Here is a 19,981-nt window from a genome sequence, read left to right as displayed (position 1 = left end):
TTCCGTCGCCGCTCTGCTTCCAGTGTAAATCTTCTGTTTGGGTCATTGTACAGTTTCACATCCAAGTGGACTTGAATCGTTCCATCTCGGTTTGGACTTGGGTTGAACTGGTCGGTCCTGTTCTTTCTTGACTGTCCTAAGCTGTGTTCCGAGCAGCCTCGCTGGAGTTATGCCGTCGCCGCTCTGCTTCCAATGGTATTCTACTTTTCTTGGGGTCATTGTAGCGGTTCACATCCAAGTGGACTGGAATTGTTCCATTTCACTTGGGTTTTAGCTTGAACTGGTCAGTCCGGTCCTGTTCTTGACTGTCCTACGCTCTGTTCTGAGCAGCCTCGCTGGCGTTATGTCGTCGCCACTCTGCTGCCATTGTAAATCTACTTTTCTTGGGGTCATTGTAGCTTTTCACTTCCAAGTGGACTGGAATCGTTACATTTCAGTTTGAACTGGTCGGTCCGATCCTGTTCTTTCTTGACTGTCCTACGCTATGTTCCGACCAGCCTCGCTGGCGCCGCTCTGCTTCCATTGTAAATATACTTCTGTTGAGGTAGCATTTCTTTTAGGGCCACAAAATCCACCGACTAAATTCGCACGCAAAAATATGCAATCAGGGTATCCCGAATTTTGTGTAGAGCTAAATGGACTCCATCGATTTCCACTCCGTATCAACCACCCGGAATCTCCCGAAAGCCACCATTGTGAGCCCTTTAAGAAGGAGGCTCCTCAATTTAATTCACCATCTGTGACCAGCTTGAAATATTATCCGAGAAATGAAATCCGTGACCCTGAATACTGAGCCAGAGACAAGAGTTGGCCTGAGACGCGGCATGTCCACTCTACTGTCCAGACGCATCCGCTCAGAACCCTCCCCGTCACCCCCGTCGGCCGTGCTCAGAAGGGGGGGGGGCGAGAGATGGCACGTTCGCAGCCAAGAACTCGAGGTTACGGAACCTGGGAGGAAGGCTCTTGAAATCGCACGTGGCCAAGAGAGATTTAAAAAGTCAAATCATTTTCTTGACGTTGTAGAAGAGCCCTTTAGAAATCCTCTCGCCGTCTCAGTGGACTTCTCCGAGTCACCGTTTCATATTCATGACATTTTTTCGGTCAGATTTAATTGCCGGAGCCAAAAAGCTCGGAGAGTGGCGGTAAAACGCTGGAGTGTAGTAGCGAGAGGACCGAGTGGGAGGTCTCGGCACTCGGCCTGATGGATGCGCAAGCGCTAATAATGAGAGGCCTCGTTACACGAAAGCAGATGATTCCCACGGACGATAGTTCTGCTGAAAAAGAGACGTGCCGAGCGCTAACAAAGTGATGATCCGCCGCTGTCTGGGAGCCTGTTTGGATTTAACACCACTTGAACTTGAAAATGGGCTTTTAAGGATGTGTTGAGTTTAAAAGTGCGGAGAACAAAGCTGTGAAGGCTGCCAAAATAACTATTCATACCTTTTGGAGACCCTACCAATGACGTGTACATTTACATTTAAACGCCAGTTGTTGGTCCACAGAAAACAAATCTTCACATCTTACTAGAATTGATCAATAAAAATGAAAATGTAGGTAAAAAATGTCACCTGGTAAGGTTCACTTTTCAGTGATTTTGGCGACGCCAATGGACAAAATTGGTAGTGTCCTATGCTGTAAAGTAGGAATCACATCTGTATTTTTTCGTGAAATCAAACTTTAACATTAAATACCTTAAAAACTTTAGCCAACAAATTCTTGTCACCACAAGAAGTACTATTTAACCTTCTTTTTTTTTTATCTCTGAAGCAAATATTTTCCTAAATTTAGATGACCAGTGCTCGCTTTGTCGCTTTGACCTCATTTGCTAAGACATTTCTACATCCCTTTCAAAGTAAAAGAACAACAAAATCCAAGACGTAAAAACTGATTGAGTCAAAGTAATAATGGATGATGATTGCCAAGTGCCTCGACTTTAAAAAGTCCGTCTTTTTTCCTCTTACAGTAATATTTATAGTTATTTTTGTTTTTTTAACAGTACAAAAGAGACTATTCAAGAAGTAAAATTGCATTTTTTCTCTCAACGACAGCAAAAGCATGCTCAAGGTCGCAGGCGTCAAGAACCAGAAGAAAATTCTGCAAACTTCACAATGACGTCGTGGACATCCGTCCCATCGGGCCTTTTTAAAACGATGTCATTAAATACGCTCGATAATTATTGACGGGGCAGAGAAAAGGCATTTATCACCTATAATTGGGTGGGGTGACAAATATCCAAGGTCCAACACGGCGAGCGCGTGTACAGCGGCATAATAAAAGTTAATACAATTATCCCACTACATCAAGGCAGACGTTACTAAACGCAATTAAAATGAACTGAACCTTTAGTTAGATGAAGTGTGCAATAAAAGTCGATCGAAGAAAAAAAAATCCGCTTGATAGCAAATCGGCGCAGAATGTCGCCGTAAAAGCCAGTCGTTTTTAAAGGTAAATTCCAGCGATTGGCCGATCTCTATTTTAACGGAGTAATTAAAAATAAGAATTAACCGGCTGATTCATTGAAATAAAAGAAAACTATGGCAATATTATGGCGTTCAATGGACGCCACCATTTCATACGCGTAAATACTGCATACGTAAAACGTGTTCGATTCAGTCTGCCACAATTCTCGACCTATCGGAAGTCGAGATGAAGTGCAAAATCTGATTGGCTGCTTACCGACCGTCCAATCACATTCTACGCAAATTTGACCATGACTTGGGGAAGGTCACGAGTTGCTTCCGGGTTTTGCGTTCAATTTGAATCATCACAAGTGTGTCAACTGACCAGTTAAGGGAAAATATTACAGCAAAGCGTCTACTGACTCCTGATTGGTTGAGAATAGTGAGCAACATGAAACGAATCAGAGGCATAAGCAAGTAAAGTTTGTTGTACAAGGCGTAGCAAGCACAAGATTTGAATTTATACCCCAAAAAATACACACTTAAAATACATTCCTGTACGCCACATGTGTCAAAGTGGCGGCCCGGGGGCCAAATCTGGCCCGCCGCATCATTTTGTGTGGCCCGGGAAAGTAAATCACGAGTGCCAACTTTCTGTTTTAGGATCAAATTCAAATGAAGAGTATAGATGTATATTAAATTTCCTGATTTTGCCCCTTTTAAATCAATAATTGTCATTTTTTAATCCATTTTTTCTGTGTTTTTAGTTCAAAAATCATTTTGTAAAATCTAAAAATATATTTTTTTAAAAGCTAAAATAAACATGGTTTTAGATCTATAAAAAACTGAATATCCAGGGCTTTTAAACCATTTATAATAAAAAACATCTAAATATTATACCTAAAATGGTCCGGCCCACGTGAAATCAAGTTGACGTTAAAGCGGCCCACGAACCAACCCGAGTCTGACACCCTTGCTGTACGCTTTGAACACGTTTCCTACGCCGCTTATGGAATGGTGTCATGAATCGAACGGCGTACGAGACGGAGGCCAAAAAAAACGGCGCTCTACGACCAGGGAGCGCGTCCGTGACGGCGTGCCGACCGGCGACTTGTTGTGGGCTCTGCTTATATCCTGTCACATTAGGGCTAGCTAGCGCAGAGGATACGTTGACAGAGAGAGGACATTGCACATTGAGACTGTAGGGCTTTTTCCAAGGCTGGTGGCGTGGGGACGGGAGACAAGTGCGCGCGTCTGTGTGTATTTGCGTCCGGCCGGGTCTGGCGCGGGCTCGCCCGTGGAGCGGAGCATGTGGACGCCCGCCCACTCGGCAGCCTCGCAGCCTTCGTCATTTCGCATCAATCCACAGCCCCTCAATATAAATAGGACGGGCGTCCTAAAGCGACGCGATACTAAGAGCAGCGGTGGCATTAAGCGGTGACCCCCGAGTCGCTCGGCTTGAAATACGACCGGCGCGGGACCGTGGAACGAACGGAGGCCGCGCCTTCGCCCGATTCGCCACCCCGTGGATTGACTGCGCTTTGGCACGCATCAACGGCGGCGATTTTTAACTTATATGACGGTCGATTAAGCGTAGAAAAAAAAAGGGTGATCATAGGTGTCGGTTATCCTCACACGTGTCTCGGGGGTGCTGGATCTTATCCTAGCTAACTATGGGCAGGAGGCGAGGTTGACCAGGAATTGGTTGCTAGCCAATCGCAGAGAGATAAATTGTAACGAAAACAATAGTCATTTGAAAAAGACAGATATGAGCACTCAACTTACCTGACAACAAGCAGCAGTTTGGCATATGAAACAATATATGTATATTTTTCATTTTAGATCTAACATGTACAGATTGAAATATATTCAAACACATTTTTAACCCTTTATAAAGCCTGCTACTATTCAGATGATTTCTTTGTTTTTATAGTAACCACATACAAGAAATGAATCAAATGTGTAAATGATTAAAAACAATAATACACTGTTTATGACCCCAATAACACTCTAAAGATGATTATTTTGTTTTGTTTGACTTCCTAGTATGTAACTCACTGCCTGGCACTGACAACCACGGGTGTCCAATTCATTTAAACTGGGAGCACTAGTTGCGAATGTTCAAATTTTAATGTCGTTGACAGCTCTAGAAATCTAGCGCCATCAATGGCAGTCAAAGAGTTTAATAAGTAATCCTTAGCACCAGTTTAAACTCTGTCACCATCTCATATCACATTAAAGAACCAATAAGACAAAAGATGTACTCACGTTCTCCAAATAAGAGCGAAGATGACTTCCTTTAACGCACTTTCACACTCCCAGTTCAAGTTTACTGCAAAACCACCAACAACAAAAAAAATAATTAGACATCATGCATATATAAACAAACAAAGCATTTAATTCCAACCCAAATCAGCAAGCCTAGTTCTAAACCCCACAGATAGGCTAATGGAAAATGAACATAGCACTTATGTTAGATATAAACCTTTGGCATGCAGGGTGAGAAAATTGGGACGGTGGCACGTAGAAAGGAATATTTGACTGTGAGGACGCAAAGGTGGCGCGTTTCCACACGGCGGCATCCCAGTGGCCTCCAACAGAAGCTTCACACTTCATTACTGCAACGTCAGTGAAGTGTGAAGCCATTATGTGGGACTGGCTGGGGGTATAACTAGGGGTGTAACTAATAACCCCCATCGCCACCCCCTCCATACGTACCAACACACCGCAACGTCTCCCTTGTGCAAATCACTCTGCGGAAATCGGATCGAGTCATTCGCACGGAATCGTTACTTAATATATTCAAACAGCTGCAAGGTGGTGTCCCGGTGTCAACGTCAACAGGGGCCCAACAAACAGCTGGCGGGCCATTTTTTTGCCCCACGGCACTGCTAGCAATGACACCAAAACAGGGGGTGGTGATGTATGAGTATGAAGCAAATTTGCAGGAAATTACATACATGAGAAATATCCACAAGGCTGTCTGTCAAGCAACTATACATTCTTAAGGAGAGCCAGACTTTGAGGAGAGTGAATTGGTTTACTCTACTCCCCTCCAGTGGAGGTTAGAGGAACGTCAGTTTGTTTCACCAGTATACGTATTAGTATTCATTTGGATTGCAGGTTCAAAAGTCTTCAATTCTAGATAGCATGACAGACAAAAAAATAACATAGTAGTGTCAATTGTCATTTTAATTTATTCAATTTTATTTTATTTAGTTATTATTATTCATTGATTATTTATTTGTTTGTTTGTTGTTGTTATTTGTGCACTTCCCTACTTATTTGTTATTTGTGCACTCTCTTACTTATTTGTGGTGTTGACTACTTATCTATTGATTATTATTATTATAGTATTTTTTGTTTGTTGTTGTTTGTGCACTTCCTGGTGAAGCTATAAATCTCATTATACTTATAATGACAATAAAAGCATTCAATTCAATGTTGAAAATAACGTCAGGCCAAATCTCTGTTTAAAGTGCAAGTTAACAATGGGAGATTTGATGCCAAAAGAAGAATGTTGACTGCCAGAAACTCACTCAACGGAAAAAGAATTACTGCTTATTTTAGGGAATAAACATTTTAATGAAGGCTTTGGCAGTGTGGTTGCGCTAAAAGTGTAACAAGTGAGTGCGGCAATCAGAAGCATCAATTTTCAATCTGACACTTTTGGGAACGTTTCCAGAAAGAAAACATTTGTTTTTTGGATGATAAAAGTGAAATGATGTGAAGCACAACATGGACGTCACAATTACGTTCAATCAAATGCGATAGGAAACATTTGCCCTAAACTTCATTTCCAGATTACTTTTCTTTAAATATGATTAATGTATTTATTGTCCCTTGCAAAACATAAAAGTCTGTGCTACATCTTGGGCCTTCTCTGGCTCAAAGGTTTTGAGCCAAAACATATTTTGTATATCAAAAAATGTCTTACCAGTATGGAATCGGCATAAAATGTTGGATCTGGAGTATCAATGTAAAAATCTATTGCACATTATTAATATTGATGATCTATGATAACTCAGTAAAATATTATCGGGCAGTCACCTAAGATCATACATTTCTATCCGTGTTTACTTCTGCCACGGTTTGGTCATTACGAAATGTTTGTCTACGTGTGATGCACCTGAGCCTTTTGCTATGCAGCAGCTGCGTGCAGACCATCATTAAGGCAAAATTTCTCTTATGTTTTCGTGAGAATCAAAACGAAGCGTTACCTCATTATTTCCCATCCCAAGTTTGCAGCAGGTGTTATATTCGGCTATGCGTTAACGAATTTGCCGTACTTTTTCGTTGAACTTCTTACAGGCGGGTCGAAAGACAGCCGCAATCCGCATGCCGGGTGAAGGACCCCAAAGAGCCAAGATGGCCGCGCCCTCGGCAGACACCGGGGAGTTTGAAAGTTGGCTAAATGAACGACTAGACGCGTTGGAAGTGGACCGAGAGGTGTACGGGGCTTACATTTTAGGCGTGCTTCAAGAAGAGGAGAGCGATGAGGAGAAGCAAGACGCGCTTCAGGGGATTTTATCGGCATTTTTGGTGAGCTAGCGACTCCCTCATGGCGCTTAGCCTTCATGTCAGCTGTTCGTTCGCTCGGCCGGAGCCTGTTGTTGTTATTGTTGTTGTTCGAAAGCGTTTCCAATGTCCGAACCTGGTTCCGTGTTGTTATCTCCTGCGTCACAAAGTCACAGTTTAAAACAGAAAGTCTGGGGTTGACGACGTTTTTGTGTTCTGTATTAAAACGTATAGGATGAAGACAAACTGGAAGATGTCTGTCAGCAGATCATCAAGTATTGGAAGGAGTATCACAGCTCGGCAAACATACGAGATGCTGGAGACGGTAATTTATGAATATCATGTAGATCAATATTTAGACAACATACAGATTCAGGGTTTCGATTCAGATCTATGCTCTGAGGACGTTTTGCAAATCCCAGTTCAAAACAAGGAGGGATTCGATGTAGTTTTAAAAGAATCTTAAACCATCTTCAATGTGAATTAACATGACTGCTTTGGTTTCCCTGACCAGTTGAGGTCCTGGCCATCGCCAGTATGATCGAGAAGCAGGCTCAGATTGTGGTGAAGCAGAAAGAAGTGTCAGAAGAATCCAAGAAACGCAAAGAGGCCTTGCTGGCACAATACGCCAACATCACGGACGAAGATGAATATCCTTTGCTTCATAATGTCTTTAAATTTTATTGTGGTGTCATTAATGAAGGCCAAAAAAAAAAAGAATGAATATGTTTCCTTGACTGAAACACTGAAGGCGAAGAGGAGGATTCGCCAAATGGAAACATCATACCCGGACAGGATAAGTGTATCCTTTCCATTGGCAGTATTTTCTTAAAATTTTGCATATATTCAAATGAATTGTTGCATTTCATTTGCGATTTGGCTCATGTAAATGTCATGACTTGCTGTATTAAATAATGGCGGTTTTTAAAGGTGGTTTTTAGGTGGTTACTGTCCTTGACCTCCATCGAAATCAGCCATGTTCAAGAACACTAACGTGGAAGAAGTCCTGAACCGGCAAAAGCAAAAGCGGGAACAGGCTCGCGAAGATTCCCAGAAGAAGAAGGAGATGGACAAGATGCAGCGGGAAAAAGACAAACTGGCCAAAGACGAAAGGAAAGAGAAGGAGAAAAAGCGCACGCAAAAGGGAGAACGCAAAAGATAAAAACGGGGAAAAAGGACACTTCATTGTGTGTGTCTTCATGTGTGTTTGTGTGTGTGAAGCAAACCTTTTGGTCCTTGCGTCAATGTGGATGAGCACTGAAACATGAAATGTATTCAACTTTAGTTGAACTCATTCAATCTTGTGTTATCATAACGGTAAATCTAGTCACGCGCTATGTTAAAAATGTGACCCATATCAAGAACAAACCATTTGTTGGTTTGAAATCATGTGTTTTGAAAGCTAAATAAACTTTTGGAGTGATTTCAATCAACTTTGTTTAATAACATTTCACTTGTACAAAGTGCGAACGCGAATGCTTAAGAGAACACATCATGAACATTATGATTATTCATAAAATACACCAAGGAACAGAATGATCCAAATACTGATAAAGCAACATTTAAAATGTTGTTTATCATTAATAACAGTTGCACCCACCCACGCATTTTTTTAATTTTTTTTATGGAATGTAAAACGGTACTAAAACAGCTAAATATGCAGGCTTGGCTCACGGAACTTTTTAGCATTTTAACAGCTATATTATAATTTCCCAGCAAATCTCTATTAGACCCAACAAGATGCTTGTTTTAATTTTACGGCATTACTTTTCAGTGATAACAGTAAGGCTACATTAGTATTTAAAATACCTTCTAATACTTTAACGTGTAAGGTCAATGAGTTTGAGTTTTTTTAAATCCTTTTTGGGGGCTTAAAGTTCTAAATTAAGAAAAACATGGTTCTAGCTGTAGTATTTAGAAAAGAATGGACTCGAATTGTCGTATGGAATTTTTCAGACTTAACCCAATAAATAGTTTATAGAAATCATAAATAATTTAAATACGGATTTGTTAAAGATGGAGTGTAATGAATTAAGGGAACTTGATTAATGATGCCATGCATCGTGCACTTTTTAAGTTAACGTTTGCTGTACACGTAGGGAATATTACATGTACGCATTTTGATCGTGTTGGTGAACGCCTGCTAATTGAAAACGGTTTTGCCTGCTAAATTACAACGTAAAAGAATAGGGTCAGCTTTATGTGTGCATTTCCTCCCTACTAGTGGTGTGGCGGTCGTCTGAACGCCCCACGGGATTGGGCAGAATCATCTGGAAAGTGCACCAAAGGCACGTACGGAGCTTCTTGGTGGTCATGGCCAGCTCCCCGAGGGCTGTGACTGCCACCGCTTGGTCTGGGAGAAGAAAAAAAAAGGCATTCAAGTTTTCAGCTTATTAGGCTGCCAATGATTGAATGAAATAAAAACAAACAAAAACAAAAAAAAGTCTTACATTGGCAATTTTATCATTAACCACTTAAATTAGCAAGTGGAAATCCAAAATGGTGTCTTCTCTCTTTTTTTTCTGCATGTTTTGTTGGAAGTCTGACTGGCAAAACTGACACTAATGGTTCAACATCCTTCCTAATGTTGTAACTGTATTAAAGTTATTTAAAATTAAAATAAATATGTTTTTTAACTAGGTCTACATTGTGTTGTGTCTTGTGTCTCTGTCTTGCTACTGCAACCCAGAAATTTCAAAATATACGGGATGAAATAAAGTTGTAATCTAATATAATTTAATCTAAAAAAAATGAATGATTGTTTATGGAGTATGTTTAAATGAAGAGTAGTCGTATAGAAAATGCATGCTTTCTCTACTCTGTGAAAACTTAAAACCAGGCATCAAATTTGTGGATTTAGATGAAAAAGAAATCACTTTTTTATTCTAAACAATAGGGAGGGAATCTATTCGAGGGGCTTAACTAAATTAAAATAAATCCACATATTTTCATTAATTGGACATTTAAATTTAAGTATTCATTTAAATGTATTTCAAAAACTACAGTAATACCTCGTTTATCGCAGTTGATACGTTCCGAGACTGGCCGCATTTTTGGGGAATGTTTATATGGTGTCTATTTAAGATCTTCTGGACTTTGAAAATCCTCTCTATTGTTATTTAACTGACCAATAATCTCCGATTCGGACTAAAAGAAATTGCAAACTACATTTCCCGAAGTACCTCTGTCTTCTTTGAGTGGACCTCCGTTCCAATGATGCTTGGACTCGATGGCAAGCTCCTCCTTGCGTCTCACCTGGATGCAAGTTATAGCCTGGCGGTGTTCTTTCAGTACCAAGCGGATATTTGCGTGGATAGGTACTTTGCATATCCTCTCCATTTTGTGCAAAAGGCATTCCACCTATAAAAAAACAAAAACAAGTCGTGTTAGGGTCTTAAATTTTTCCATTAACTGTCGCGGTGTCTCACGTTGGCTTCTTCTCTCAACAGTTTGACGATAAGGCGATCGATTCTCGCCAAATGGATTGGTAGACTGTCAGATAATCTCGACGATGGAGTCCATTTGCAAGGATATAAATTGGCAAGGTGTAGCTCCATCTGAATGGAATGGGACAAAAAAATAAATTAATGAGTGGTTCTCAACTGCACAACAAAAGCCAACTATGTCATACTCATCAAAAATCAGAAATCACGTATCTGTCGCCCACAACTTTAGTGAATTCAAAAAATCACAAATTAAGGGGGATTAAAGGGTAGAAACAAAATTGAGATTAGGGTTGTTTACTTCAAGTTGGAAAAAAATATTTACATTTCAATAGTTATGGTTTAACAGTAAAACTTCTTCAGTTTTTGGTATGGTCACCAACAAATCTGACTGGCATCCATTGGCTTTCCGGCTTTGCAATCTTACCTTCTTCCTCTCTCCTTCCAGGTATCCCAACTGCTCAAAACATTCCTCCAGGTGGAAGGAAAATGGGGACACAAAAGCCTGAGGATTTCTGTCCAGTGGAGCTACCAGAACAGAATTCCAGTCTGCACGAGAACCTGCAGAATAGCGAGCCTCTGACCCGTTAAGATGGCCGTAAGACCCCTTCGCCCCTCCGATCCCATTCATTATAGCAGTTGGAGTGAAGTCAGGAAGACCCTTTTCCAGGGGATTTGTGTCTTTCTGAGACTTGAAAGGCAACTGGGAGAAGCGTCTGGGTTCACCGTTGAGGTTAACGAGAGGGATGACCACGTTCTCTACGATGTCTTCTCCATTAAATCTCACTACGTCGCCCAGTTGGTCAATGGGTGGGCTCAGGTGTGTTTTCGCCACGCGAGCGGTGACTTGCGGCCACTCTCGGGTGAAGTCACGCATTTTCTTTTCCTTCTGAATCTGTGATTTCATCTTGTAAAACGCCAGCTCGGGTTGAGGATTCGAGCAGTGGTTTCTTTCTGTCAAAAAATGATCATTCTTGGGATTTGAAGCTCTTGGAAAAGACTTTGGAGGACAATATTCAGCATTTTCACTGGCCAGCTGTAACATTTCTTGAAAATTATTCTGCTTCCATGCTGGTGTGACATTTTGGCCCCAGAATTCTCCCTTTGGCTGTTTTTCATAAAACATTGGCATTGCCTGGCTAGGGAATTTCCATTTTAGAAGTATGCTGTCTTCAGGGTATTCTGTTTTTCTTTCCGTGTTTGGAAAACGTCCATAACGTCCTTGATCAGACTCTTCGACCAAGACAGACGGCAAACCGCTAATCATGTGGTTCCTTTGTTCCTGCACGTTATTACCGATGAGCTTTGCACTCATCGCATTCTCATTAAGATCACAAGTTGGTCTGCTTAACTTGTTTAGGAACTGAGCGACTTGAGGCAGGTCATTAATAGGGCGATTATACGCTGGCTGCATATTAGCTAACATGTCGTACTTGCTCAGCCTTGTCTGTTGTGGGAATTGTTTTGCCCTTTGGGGAATTGGAAGACCTGGTGGTGACCTCTTTGGGTAGCTGATAAAGTCATCTACTTCTCTGTTAGGAACACGAACGTGCCAGTTCGGATTAGGTGAAGTACCACTGAAACTCTGAAATAACGGCACATTTTTGGACTCGGTTTGAGATCGAATTAAATCTTCACTGTTACTAAAACCGTTAGGCAATCTTTCCGCTGATTTGGAATGTTGTAAAAAGTCTTGTCTCAAATTCTTGGGATTCCAAAGACCATTGACATTAGGTGGTTTTCTAAAAGAAATAAGAGTTGTATTTTTTAAAAATGCAACCTAAAACATTCTGCCTTGACATTCTTATATCAACTCAGAAAACTTTATTACACCCCTTTTCCAAACTCTTAATTGTGACATACTAAAAACATACCCCATTTTGTCGATTGTATTATCACCTTCATCCAAAATATTGGACACTAAACCCTGTAGTTCATCCTCCTCCTCGTCCTTCTCTTGTTCATATTTGACAGGGTATTCCCTTGAAGAGAAAGAAAGATGTTTTCATTAAAAACTTATTTTTTAAGACTTGTAAATCACATTACCTAGTCAAAATGCTGTTCAGGGCACAGTTCCTGAGTTCATTGGGATCAGCACGACTGTTAGAAGACCAGAGCTTGAACTCGGCCACTTCCTCTTCCTGAGCTACTAAACCTGGCATGGGAATGGAGGTCTTTCCATAACCGCCATTGAACCTCATCTGAAACAACAATGGGAAACTTAAAAAGCTCCAACTAAGCCAAAAATTCTTCACGTTCACTAGTTTCTTAGTGAAAAGGTTGTATGCAATAACCATTTTCAGTACTGACTTTTTTTTTTTTCCTCAACAGAACAGAAAACCACGTTTTGTTTCCATTCCAATCAAGTTGAAAAGATGTGGAGAGTAATTAAGGTGTTAGAACCATTGTAAACTTAAGTTTGCATTTCTATTAAGTGATTGCGTTGTATGGCGAGAGCTTACCTGACCGTTCATCATTGTAGTTGGAAAGAATTTACAAGATTCCATTCTGAAACTTTGAACTTGACTCTTTATTCCATTACTAATCAACGAGAAGACACGGTATAGTCATTAACGTTGTTAAAGCAGTCACCACGACAGTTATGGGTGGCAGTAATATTTAATTACGCGTCAAGAAAAACTAGGGCCACCATATTAGCTACGGACTTGTTTAAAAAGTTTCGACGCTAACTCGGCGAAATGTTGACGATTTAGGAACGTCTAACAGCGCAAAAAAACATTCGAACAGTTTTCAATCGATTTTGAGGTTACTTACCTGGACAATTTATGTTATATAAATATAAATATATATTGTTGGGCGATGTCCGCAACTTATTTAAAATTTCTCCGCCACGCCACCTAGCAACATCATTCAGCATCGGTTACAATGTCTTCGCGGTGATTGGCCAATCCTTACGTCCAATTAGCATAAAGCAGACTTTTGACGACCATAGCAACGTTTGCTGATCACGCCCTCTTTTGAATATGATATTTTTAAAAGTAATGTATCGTTAACTTGCTATTAGAAATATATGTCATAACATGTTATTGTATGTAATAGTATCCGTTTTCACTCGCTGTAGAATGTTTTATTTAAATAATTTGAACCAACTGCAAAACAGTTTAAATTAATAAAAGTCCACACCGATGATTAACGTACTTTTTAGAGTGTATTTAGCAAACGTGAGAATATTTCAGGTTGGAAATACTGCAGTTGGTTTTACGTAACAGTTGAATTTTGTAATAAACCTTGTAGTAACATTCCAATAGTTTTTTTTATTCCTGTGAAATCCCCTTATCATTTTTTGTGATAAAAGTAATTATACTGTCAGTCTTTTTAATGTCTTTTAACCAATAAAAGCAATATTTTTTTCATGACGTGCCTGTGAATATATTGTGAACACTAGATGGGGACCTGGTCCTCCACATTCAACCACTGGCTAACTCGCAGGTCTAGTCGGACCACGCAATCCAGCTGTTTCGTCAAGTTTGACGAGAGAAATTCCTTTTCTTGTCGGTATCTTCAAAATAAAACTACTAAACAGCGTCAACGTCTTAAACCCTAATGTAGTTGGCTCTCTCTATTTGCTTATTCGAATGAATACAACGAATACAACCGTTTCACAAGAAAGGGTAGACATATAATTGCTTATTTTTGTTCGAAAAGATGCCTTTTGTCGCAAGTGTGACCGTGACGCTTTTGTTTTGAAGGTATCTACCGGATGCCTAGCTTCACTTTAAAGTGGCAGGACAGAGCGAGAGAAGAGAATTGAAGTTAGGTAGAAGAAAAAGTTAGCCAGCAGCTTCCAGGGGAAGAGCAAACACAAAGAGGACGGCGCTCGTGTTGAATCATCAGACTGCAAAACTTTTTTTTTACCCATTTGAACTCCTTATATGAAACCAAACACACTTTTGATTGACTTCTCCCACTAAAGCTGCTGTCTTCAAACTTGGCGAGATGTTTTTTTGCCGGACTTGGTTTGCCCTCTACTTCTTCTTGCCCGCGATGACGAGAACTCAATATCAAGGAGACAACGGAATGGTCATCCCGGAGCACGGATTTTGCCAACCGATCTCCATTCCCCTGTGCACCGACATTGCCTACAACCAAACCATCATGCCCAACCTGGTGGGCCACTACAACCAAGAGGACGCCGGGCTGGAGGTCCACCAATTCTACCCGTTGGTGAAGGTACAATGCTCCCCGGAGTTGAAATTCTTCCTGTGCTCCATGTACGCTCCGGTTTGCACGGTCCTGGAGAAGGCCATCCCGCCTTGCAGGTCCATCTGCGAGAGGGCCAAGCAGGGCTGCGAGGCCCTCATGAACAAGTTCGGCTTCCAGTGGCCCGACCGTCTCCGCTGCGAGAACTTCCCCGTGCTGGGCGACGGTCAGATATGCGTGGGCCAGAACGACTCGTCCGCCGCCGCCGCCACCGTCCCGCCCTTGTCCATCCCGGGCACCCAGGACGTGTCGTTGGCGTCGGGCCCGGACAAGCCCTTCCGCTGCCCCGCCGCGCTAGCGGTGCCCCCTTACTTGAACTACATGTTCCTGGAGGAGAAGGACTGCGCGGCCCCCTGCGAGCCGGCCCGGGGCGGCGGCTACATGTTCTTCTCCGACGGGGAAATCCACTTCTCGCGCGTCTGGATCCTGGTCTGGTCGGTGCTGTGCTGCGCGTCCACCTTATTCACCGTCACCACGTATCTGGTGGACATGCAGCGTTTCCGCTACCCCGAGAGGCCCATCATCTTCCTGTCGGGCTGCTACACCATGGTCTCGGTGGCGTACATCGCCGGCTTCTTCCTGGGCGACAAAGTGGTGTGCAACGAGAGTTTCGACCCGGACGGCTTCAAGACGGTGGTCCAGGGCACCAAGAAGGAAGGCTGCACCATCCTCTTCATGATGCTCTACTTCTTCAGCATGGCCAGCTCCATCTGGTGGGTCATCCTGTCGCTGACCTGGTTCCTGGCGGCGGGGATGAAGTGGGGCCACGAGGCCATCGAGGCCCACTCCCAGTACTTCCACCTGGCGGCCTGGGCGCTGCCGGCCGTCAAGACCATCGGGATCCTGGCCATCGGGCAGATCGAGGGCGACGTGCTGAGCGGCGTTTGCTTCGTCAGTCTGAGCAACCTGGACCCCCTGCGCCGCTTCGTCCTGGCGCCGCTCTTCGTCTACCTCTTCGTGGGCACCTCCTTCCTGCTGGCCGGCTTCGTCTCGCTCTTCCGCATCCGCACCATCATGAAGCACGACGGCAGCAAGACGGAGAAGCTGGAGCGGCTGATGGTGCGCATCGGCGTCTTCAGCGTGCTCTACACCGTGCCGGCCACCATCGTCATCGCCTGCTTCTTCTACGAGCAGGCCTTCCGCCCGCACTGGGAGCGTAGTTGGGTGGGCCACAGCTGCAGGAGCCTGGCCATCCCCTGCCCGGCGCAGACGGGAGCCCGCATGACGCCGGACTTCACCGTCTACATGATCAAGTACCTGATGACGCTCATCGTGGGCATCACGTCCGGTTTCTGGATCTGGTCCGGGAAAACGCTGCAGTCCTGGCACAAGTTTTGCAGCAGGCTGACGAACGGCAAACGCGGGGAGACCGCCGTGTGAGCCCGCCGTCGGACCGATTTCGCGCTTTTTCGTGGCGAGGGGCGGGAGAAAGGGGGCCGCGTTCCCGGGGCCCACAAGCCGAAAACCGTTTGGGTTCGTTTTGGACCAAACGGCTTGGTCGAGGCCCGAACGAGACGGCCTTGGACGGAAGGCGAGACAAACATGGCCGACGCCGCCATGCGTGCGGAATGCTCACCTCTTCCTCTTCCTCTTCCTCTTCCTCTTCCTCTTCCTCTTCCTCTTCCTCTTCCTCTTCCTCTTCCTCTTCCTCTTCCTCTTCCTCTTCCTCTTCCTCTTCCTCTTCCTCTTCCTCTTCCTCTTCCTCTTCCTCTTCCTCTTCCTCATCCTATTCCTCATCCTCTCCTTTCTTCCTCTTCCTCATCCACTCCTTTCTTCTTGGCAGCATCCGAGACGGCGCAATAAGCATTTCACCTGTAATTAAACCCATGTGTAAATAATATTTGTAAAAAAAAAACACAACCAAAATATATATTTGTATTTAAAAAAATACTACTCCTTTACTGTCAGTGTACCTGCTACTCTTTTGCACTGCGACTATGCCAAATAGATTTGGTCCTGTTTTTATTTTTATTTTGTATGAAAAAAAAAACCTAAATGGATTTCAATGTTGACATTATTTCTCCGTGTAGTCACTTTATCTGCAAGCTACTAAATAATAATAATAATGACACTGTAGTCATGTTATTTCTCCGAATGATTCACAGATATAAAGCACTTTCACAATGTGGTGCTTTTCTATTTTCTCCTTTTTTAATTCTCTTAACATCCCGTGAGGTTGTTGTTCTGGAAATAGAACAACATCCCCCCCCCCCAATTGGAGATCTCATCTAGTATTTCAAATGCGGCCAGGCAGGAAGCGTCATTCAGCGGCACGATGTCAGGCGGACATCGAACGTGGCGCAACTTGCCTCTGCGGCGGGCGAGTCAAATAGCGTTATGCCTCGCAGCCGTAACGTACAAAATCGGCGTGCTGTGCGCCACTTGGAGATTAGATGACATCAAAATGAACTATCGTGCATTGTTGTGGCGTTTCAGGAAATTGTTAAGACGATAATTGCTGGAGGTCGCTAGGCAAACTGTGTTGGTAGTTTGTCACGCTTGGCTTCGTGTCGTGTTTTCCTTTATTTGGCAAATGACTGTATTTCAGCTGTTGTACAAAAATGACTAATGTTGTGCTGGAAATTGAGTAGGAATTTGCACAAAAACATTGAAATGAATTAGACTTTTTAGAACTGTCAATGGCAGTGAATGGGTTAAGAGAGACAAACAACAAATAAGGACATGAAATAACGGTAGGAATTTCCAAAACTCATTTTGTAGAACAAAAAACATTTCCAGCGACAGCAAAAAAAATTGAAATAATAGTCGTGAAAATCGCAATCAAGTTCAATTCATCACATTGGATTATTTTTTTGTATGAATGTATGTATGTAAATAAAATACTGAAGTTCTACACAGCTTTGACATGTCATGTTTTGACTCATGCGCTAACGGCTAATGGTTAGCTCCAGCTACAGTAGCCTGGATTTAAGCTTCTTATGCAGGCTATTTGCAGCTGCTCCCTTCCCAATTTGTATGTAAATAAAATACTGAAGTTCTACACAGCTTTGTCATGTTTTGACTCAAGCGCTAATGGCTAATGGTTAGCACCACCTACAGTAGGCTGAATTTAAGCTTCTTATGCAGGCTATTTGTAACTTCTCCTTTCCAGATTTTCCGTGGGCTCACGCAATCCCGCGTGATGTCATTTGGACACCCTTTTTTAACACATTCACTGCCATTGACAGACATAAAATCCCATTTTTCACCCGCAGTGGAGTTAAAATTCGAGTTTCTTGAATACGGGATGAATAAAGTTGTTTAATCTAATGGCAGATAAAACAAAGCTGCCAAATCCAAAGTTCCTTTGCCTTGCACCTTTTGTTTTCCAATGTCGCTTGTGAACCACCTCGCAATCTGTGAGAATGTGACCTCTCCAAATGGCGGCTAACCTAACACATAACACCACCAAGTGCAAAAAAAAAAGGGAGAAAAAAACACCCCTTTTGTTCGAAAGGCCGCGGTTAAAACAACACAGGGATCATCTGGCGAGAAACGCCTGCGCCATCGGATAGGCGTGAAAGCGTTCCCGCCCGCCTGCCTGTTGCTTACGAGCGAATAGAAAAGAGAATTTTAAAAAAGTACAAAAAAAAAGTGTTTTCAGCGCCAAGCTGGAATCCCCCAAGCTTCACCGCTTCGCCATCTCCGAGCTAATGTCACGTTTGGCCGACTCGGGAAGCCGATCCTCTCGCCTGGCAGGCGGGGAGGCCTCCCGGCTCCCAATGTAACCATTGTGTGCGTGCATGTCGCCGTATTAGTTTACTGGGAGAGCCTTTTTATACCGTCTCCTGTGACCTGGTGGACAAGGGGGTCTTTCTTGTCTCCTTATCTCATATCTGGCCTTGCCTACAGAAAGGGTTGCAACAACAGACGGTTAGAGTTGATGAAAGGTAGGAACAGATACCGACCGGGGGGAGTGCATAAAGCGAGCTGAACTTCTCTTTGGTTGGAGCTCCCCTCCCCGCCCTTTCTTTCCTTCTCTCTCCGCTCAGATGAATGGGGGGAATGCGGGTGAGTGAGTGAGTGAGTGAGTGAGTGAGTGAGTGAGTGAGTGAGTCAGTGGAGCGGCGCTAGGCCGAGCTCGGCCTCCAGTGACAGACAGTCTCCAGTGCAGGAGCTCACTTCAAAGTGCTGCTGAAACCTGACCAGCTCCTTGTAAACACTGCCGCCCTGGCCCCCCGTCTCCCCCCTGAGCCACCCCCAAACCCCCCCCACTCGCATGCCTTGCCTCCACTTCCTGCGCTTAACTCAACTTAATGGCCGGCTTGTTTGGCTTTGCACCCGAGCGAGCGAGGGAGAATGGCTCCGGGAGATTGTTTTCCAGGGTGAAAAAAGAAAAGAAAAGAAAAAGGCCCGGTTTTGGACAAACTGACGGAAAAGCAGCGAGCAGGAACACACCCTTCTTAAAATGTCTTTTTTTTTTTTTTTTTACCGAATGTTCATAAAAGGGAATGCGTCGTTTAAATCAGGGGTGTCAGACTCGCGGGCTGCTTTAACGTCAACTTGATTTCACGTGGGCCGGACCATTTTAGATGTAATATTTAGATTTTTTTTTTTAATAAATGGATTAAAAGAACTGGATTAAAATCCCTGAATATTCAGTTTTTTTATAGATCTAAAACAATGTTTATTTTAGCTTTTTTATATACATATTTTTAGATTGTACAAAATTATTTTTGAACTAAAAACACAGAAAAAATGGATTCAAAAATGACAATTATTGATTTAAAAGGGGGGAAATCAGGACATTGAATACACATCATATTTAGATTTTTTTCATAAATAGATTAAAAAAACTGGATTAGAATCCCTGAATATTCAGTTTTTTATAGATCTAAAACAATGTTAATTGTAGCTTTTTTTATATATATTTTTTTAGATCTTACAAAATGATTTTTGAACTAAAAACACAGAAAAAAATGGATTAAAAAATGACAATTCTTGATTTAAAAGGGGGAAAATCAGGACATCTAATATACATCTATACTCTTCATTTGAATTTGATCCTAAAACAGAAAGTCGGCACTCATGATTTACTTTCCTGGGCCACACAAAATGATGCAGCGGGCCAGATTTGGCCCCCGGGCCGCCACTTTGACGCATGTGGTTTAAATGGTCCTGTCGATCTTTTCGAACGCTGCCTAAAAATAACGAATTGAGGTGATATGGACCAGTGAAGCCGTGATATTTTTTCATTCTTTTTCTGAATCGGTTTATCCTCAATGGGGTCGGAGGGGGTGCCGGAGCCTATCCGAGCTGAAAACCAGAGTACCCGGAGAAAACCCACACAAACATGCAGACTCCAAACAAGTGGACCGACCTGGATTTGATGAAGCCATGATAATGGCTGCAATTTCAATGGTTCATAGTTTGTTTTAAAAGTGTTTTATTTCATTTTGA

At 42.8% G+C, this 19,981-nt stretch overlaps 4 protein-coding genes across 6 annotated transcripts in view; 2 read left to right on the top strand and 2 right to left on the bottom strand.

Annotated features, from left to right (window-relative positions):
- The window catches only part of LOC144088027 (uncharacterized), a 162,465-nt gene extending 155,960 nt beyond the window's left edge, over positions 1-6,505 (bottom strand). For both annotated transcript variants that reach the window (XM_077618218.1, XM_077618220.1), the window contains exons 1-2: positions 6,337-6,505; positions 4,668-4,731 (exon numbers count right to left, since the gene is read on the bottom strand). The gene's annotated coding sequence lies outside the window, so the exon portion shown is untranslated. The remainder of the gene's footprint in view (positions 1-4,667; positions 4,732-6,336) is intronic.
- ccdc43 (coiled-coil domain containing 43) overlaps positions 1-8,346 on the top strand; it is a 37,413-nt gene extending 29,067 nt beyond the window's left edge. Inside the window, exons 1-6 of one of the 2 annotated variants that reach the window (XM_077618215.1) lie at positions 6,452-6,573; positions 6,711-6,941; positions 7,152-7,242; positions 7,432-7,567; positions 7,664-7,719; positions 7,892-8,346. In XM_077618215.1, coding sequence (XP_077474341.1) covers positions 6,523-6,573; positions 6,711-6,941; positions 7,152-7,242; positions 7,432-7,567; positions 7,664-7,719; positions 7,892-8,079 — 753 coding nt within the window. In that variant the 5' untranslated portion in view covers positions 6,452-6,522 and the 3' untranslated portion in view covers positions 8,080-8,346. Of the gene's footprint in view, positions 1-6,451; positions 6,574-6,710; positions 6,942-7,151; positions 7,243-7,431; positions 7,568-7,663; positions 7,720-7,891 lie in introns of those variants that run through there. The other variant, XM_077618216.1, reaches the window with a different exon arrangement.
- On the bottom strand, positions 8,341-13,512 carry moto (minamoto). The gene is made up of 8 exons (XM_077618213.1): positions 13,136-13,512; positions 12,823-12,901; positions 12,407-12,561; positions 12,235-12,342; positions 10,788-12,102; positions 10,346-10,474; positions 10,100-10,277; positions 8,341-9,270 (listed from the first exon to the last, which is right to left on the bottom strand). The coding sequence occupies exons 2-8, from the start codon at positions 12,865-12,867 to the stop codon at positions 9,116-9,118; spliced, it is 2,085 nt and encodes a 694-aa protein (XP_077474339.1). The 5' UTR covers positions 12,868-12,901; positions 13,136-13,512; the 3' UTR covers positions 8,341-9,115.
- A 593-nt stretch (positions 13,513-14,105) lies between these two features.
- On the top strand, positions 14,106-17,439 carry LOC144088024 (frizzled-2-like). The gene has a single exon (XM_077618214.1). It carries the CDS (start codon positions 14,318-14,320, stop codon positions 15,959-15,961), a length of 1,644 nt encoding a protein of 547 aa, XP_077474340.1. The 5' UTR covers positions 14,106-14,317; the 3' UTR covers positions 15,962-17,439.
- The last annotated feature ends 2,542 nt before the right edge of the window (positions 17,440-19,981 follow it).

This window comes from Stigmatopora argus, chromosome 14 (assembly GCF_051989625.1).
Source record: "Stigmatopora argus isolate UIUO_Sarg chromosome 14, RoL_Sarg_1.0, whole genome shotgun sequence".
NCBI classification, from domain to species: Eukaryota; Metazoa; Chordata; class Actinopteri; order Syngnathiformes; family Syngnathidae; genus Stigmatopora; species Stigmatopora argus.
Note: the sequence above shows the minus strand (reverse complement) of the source record. Positions and strands in the feature narration are given on the sequence as shown.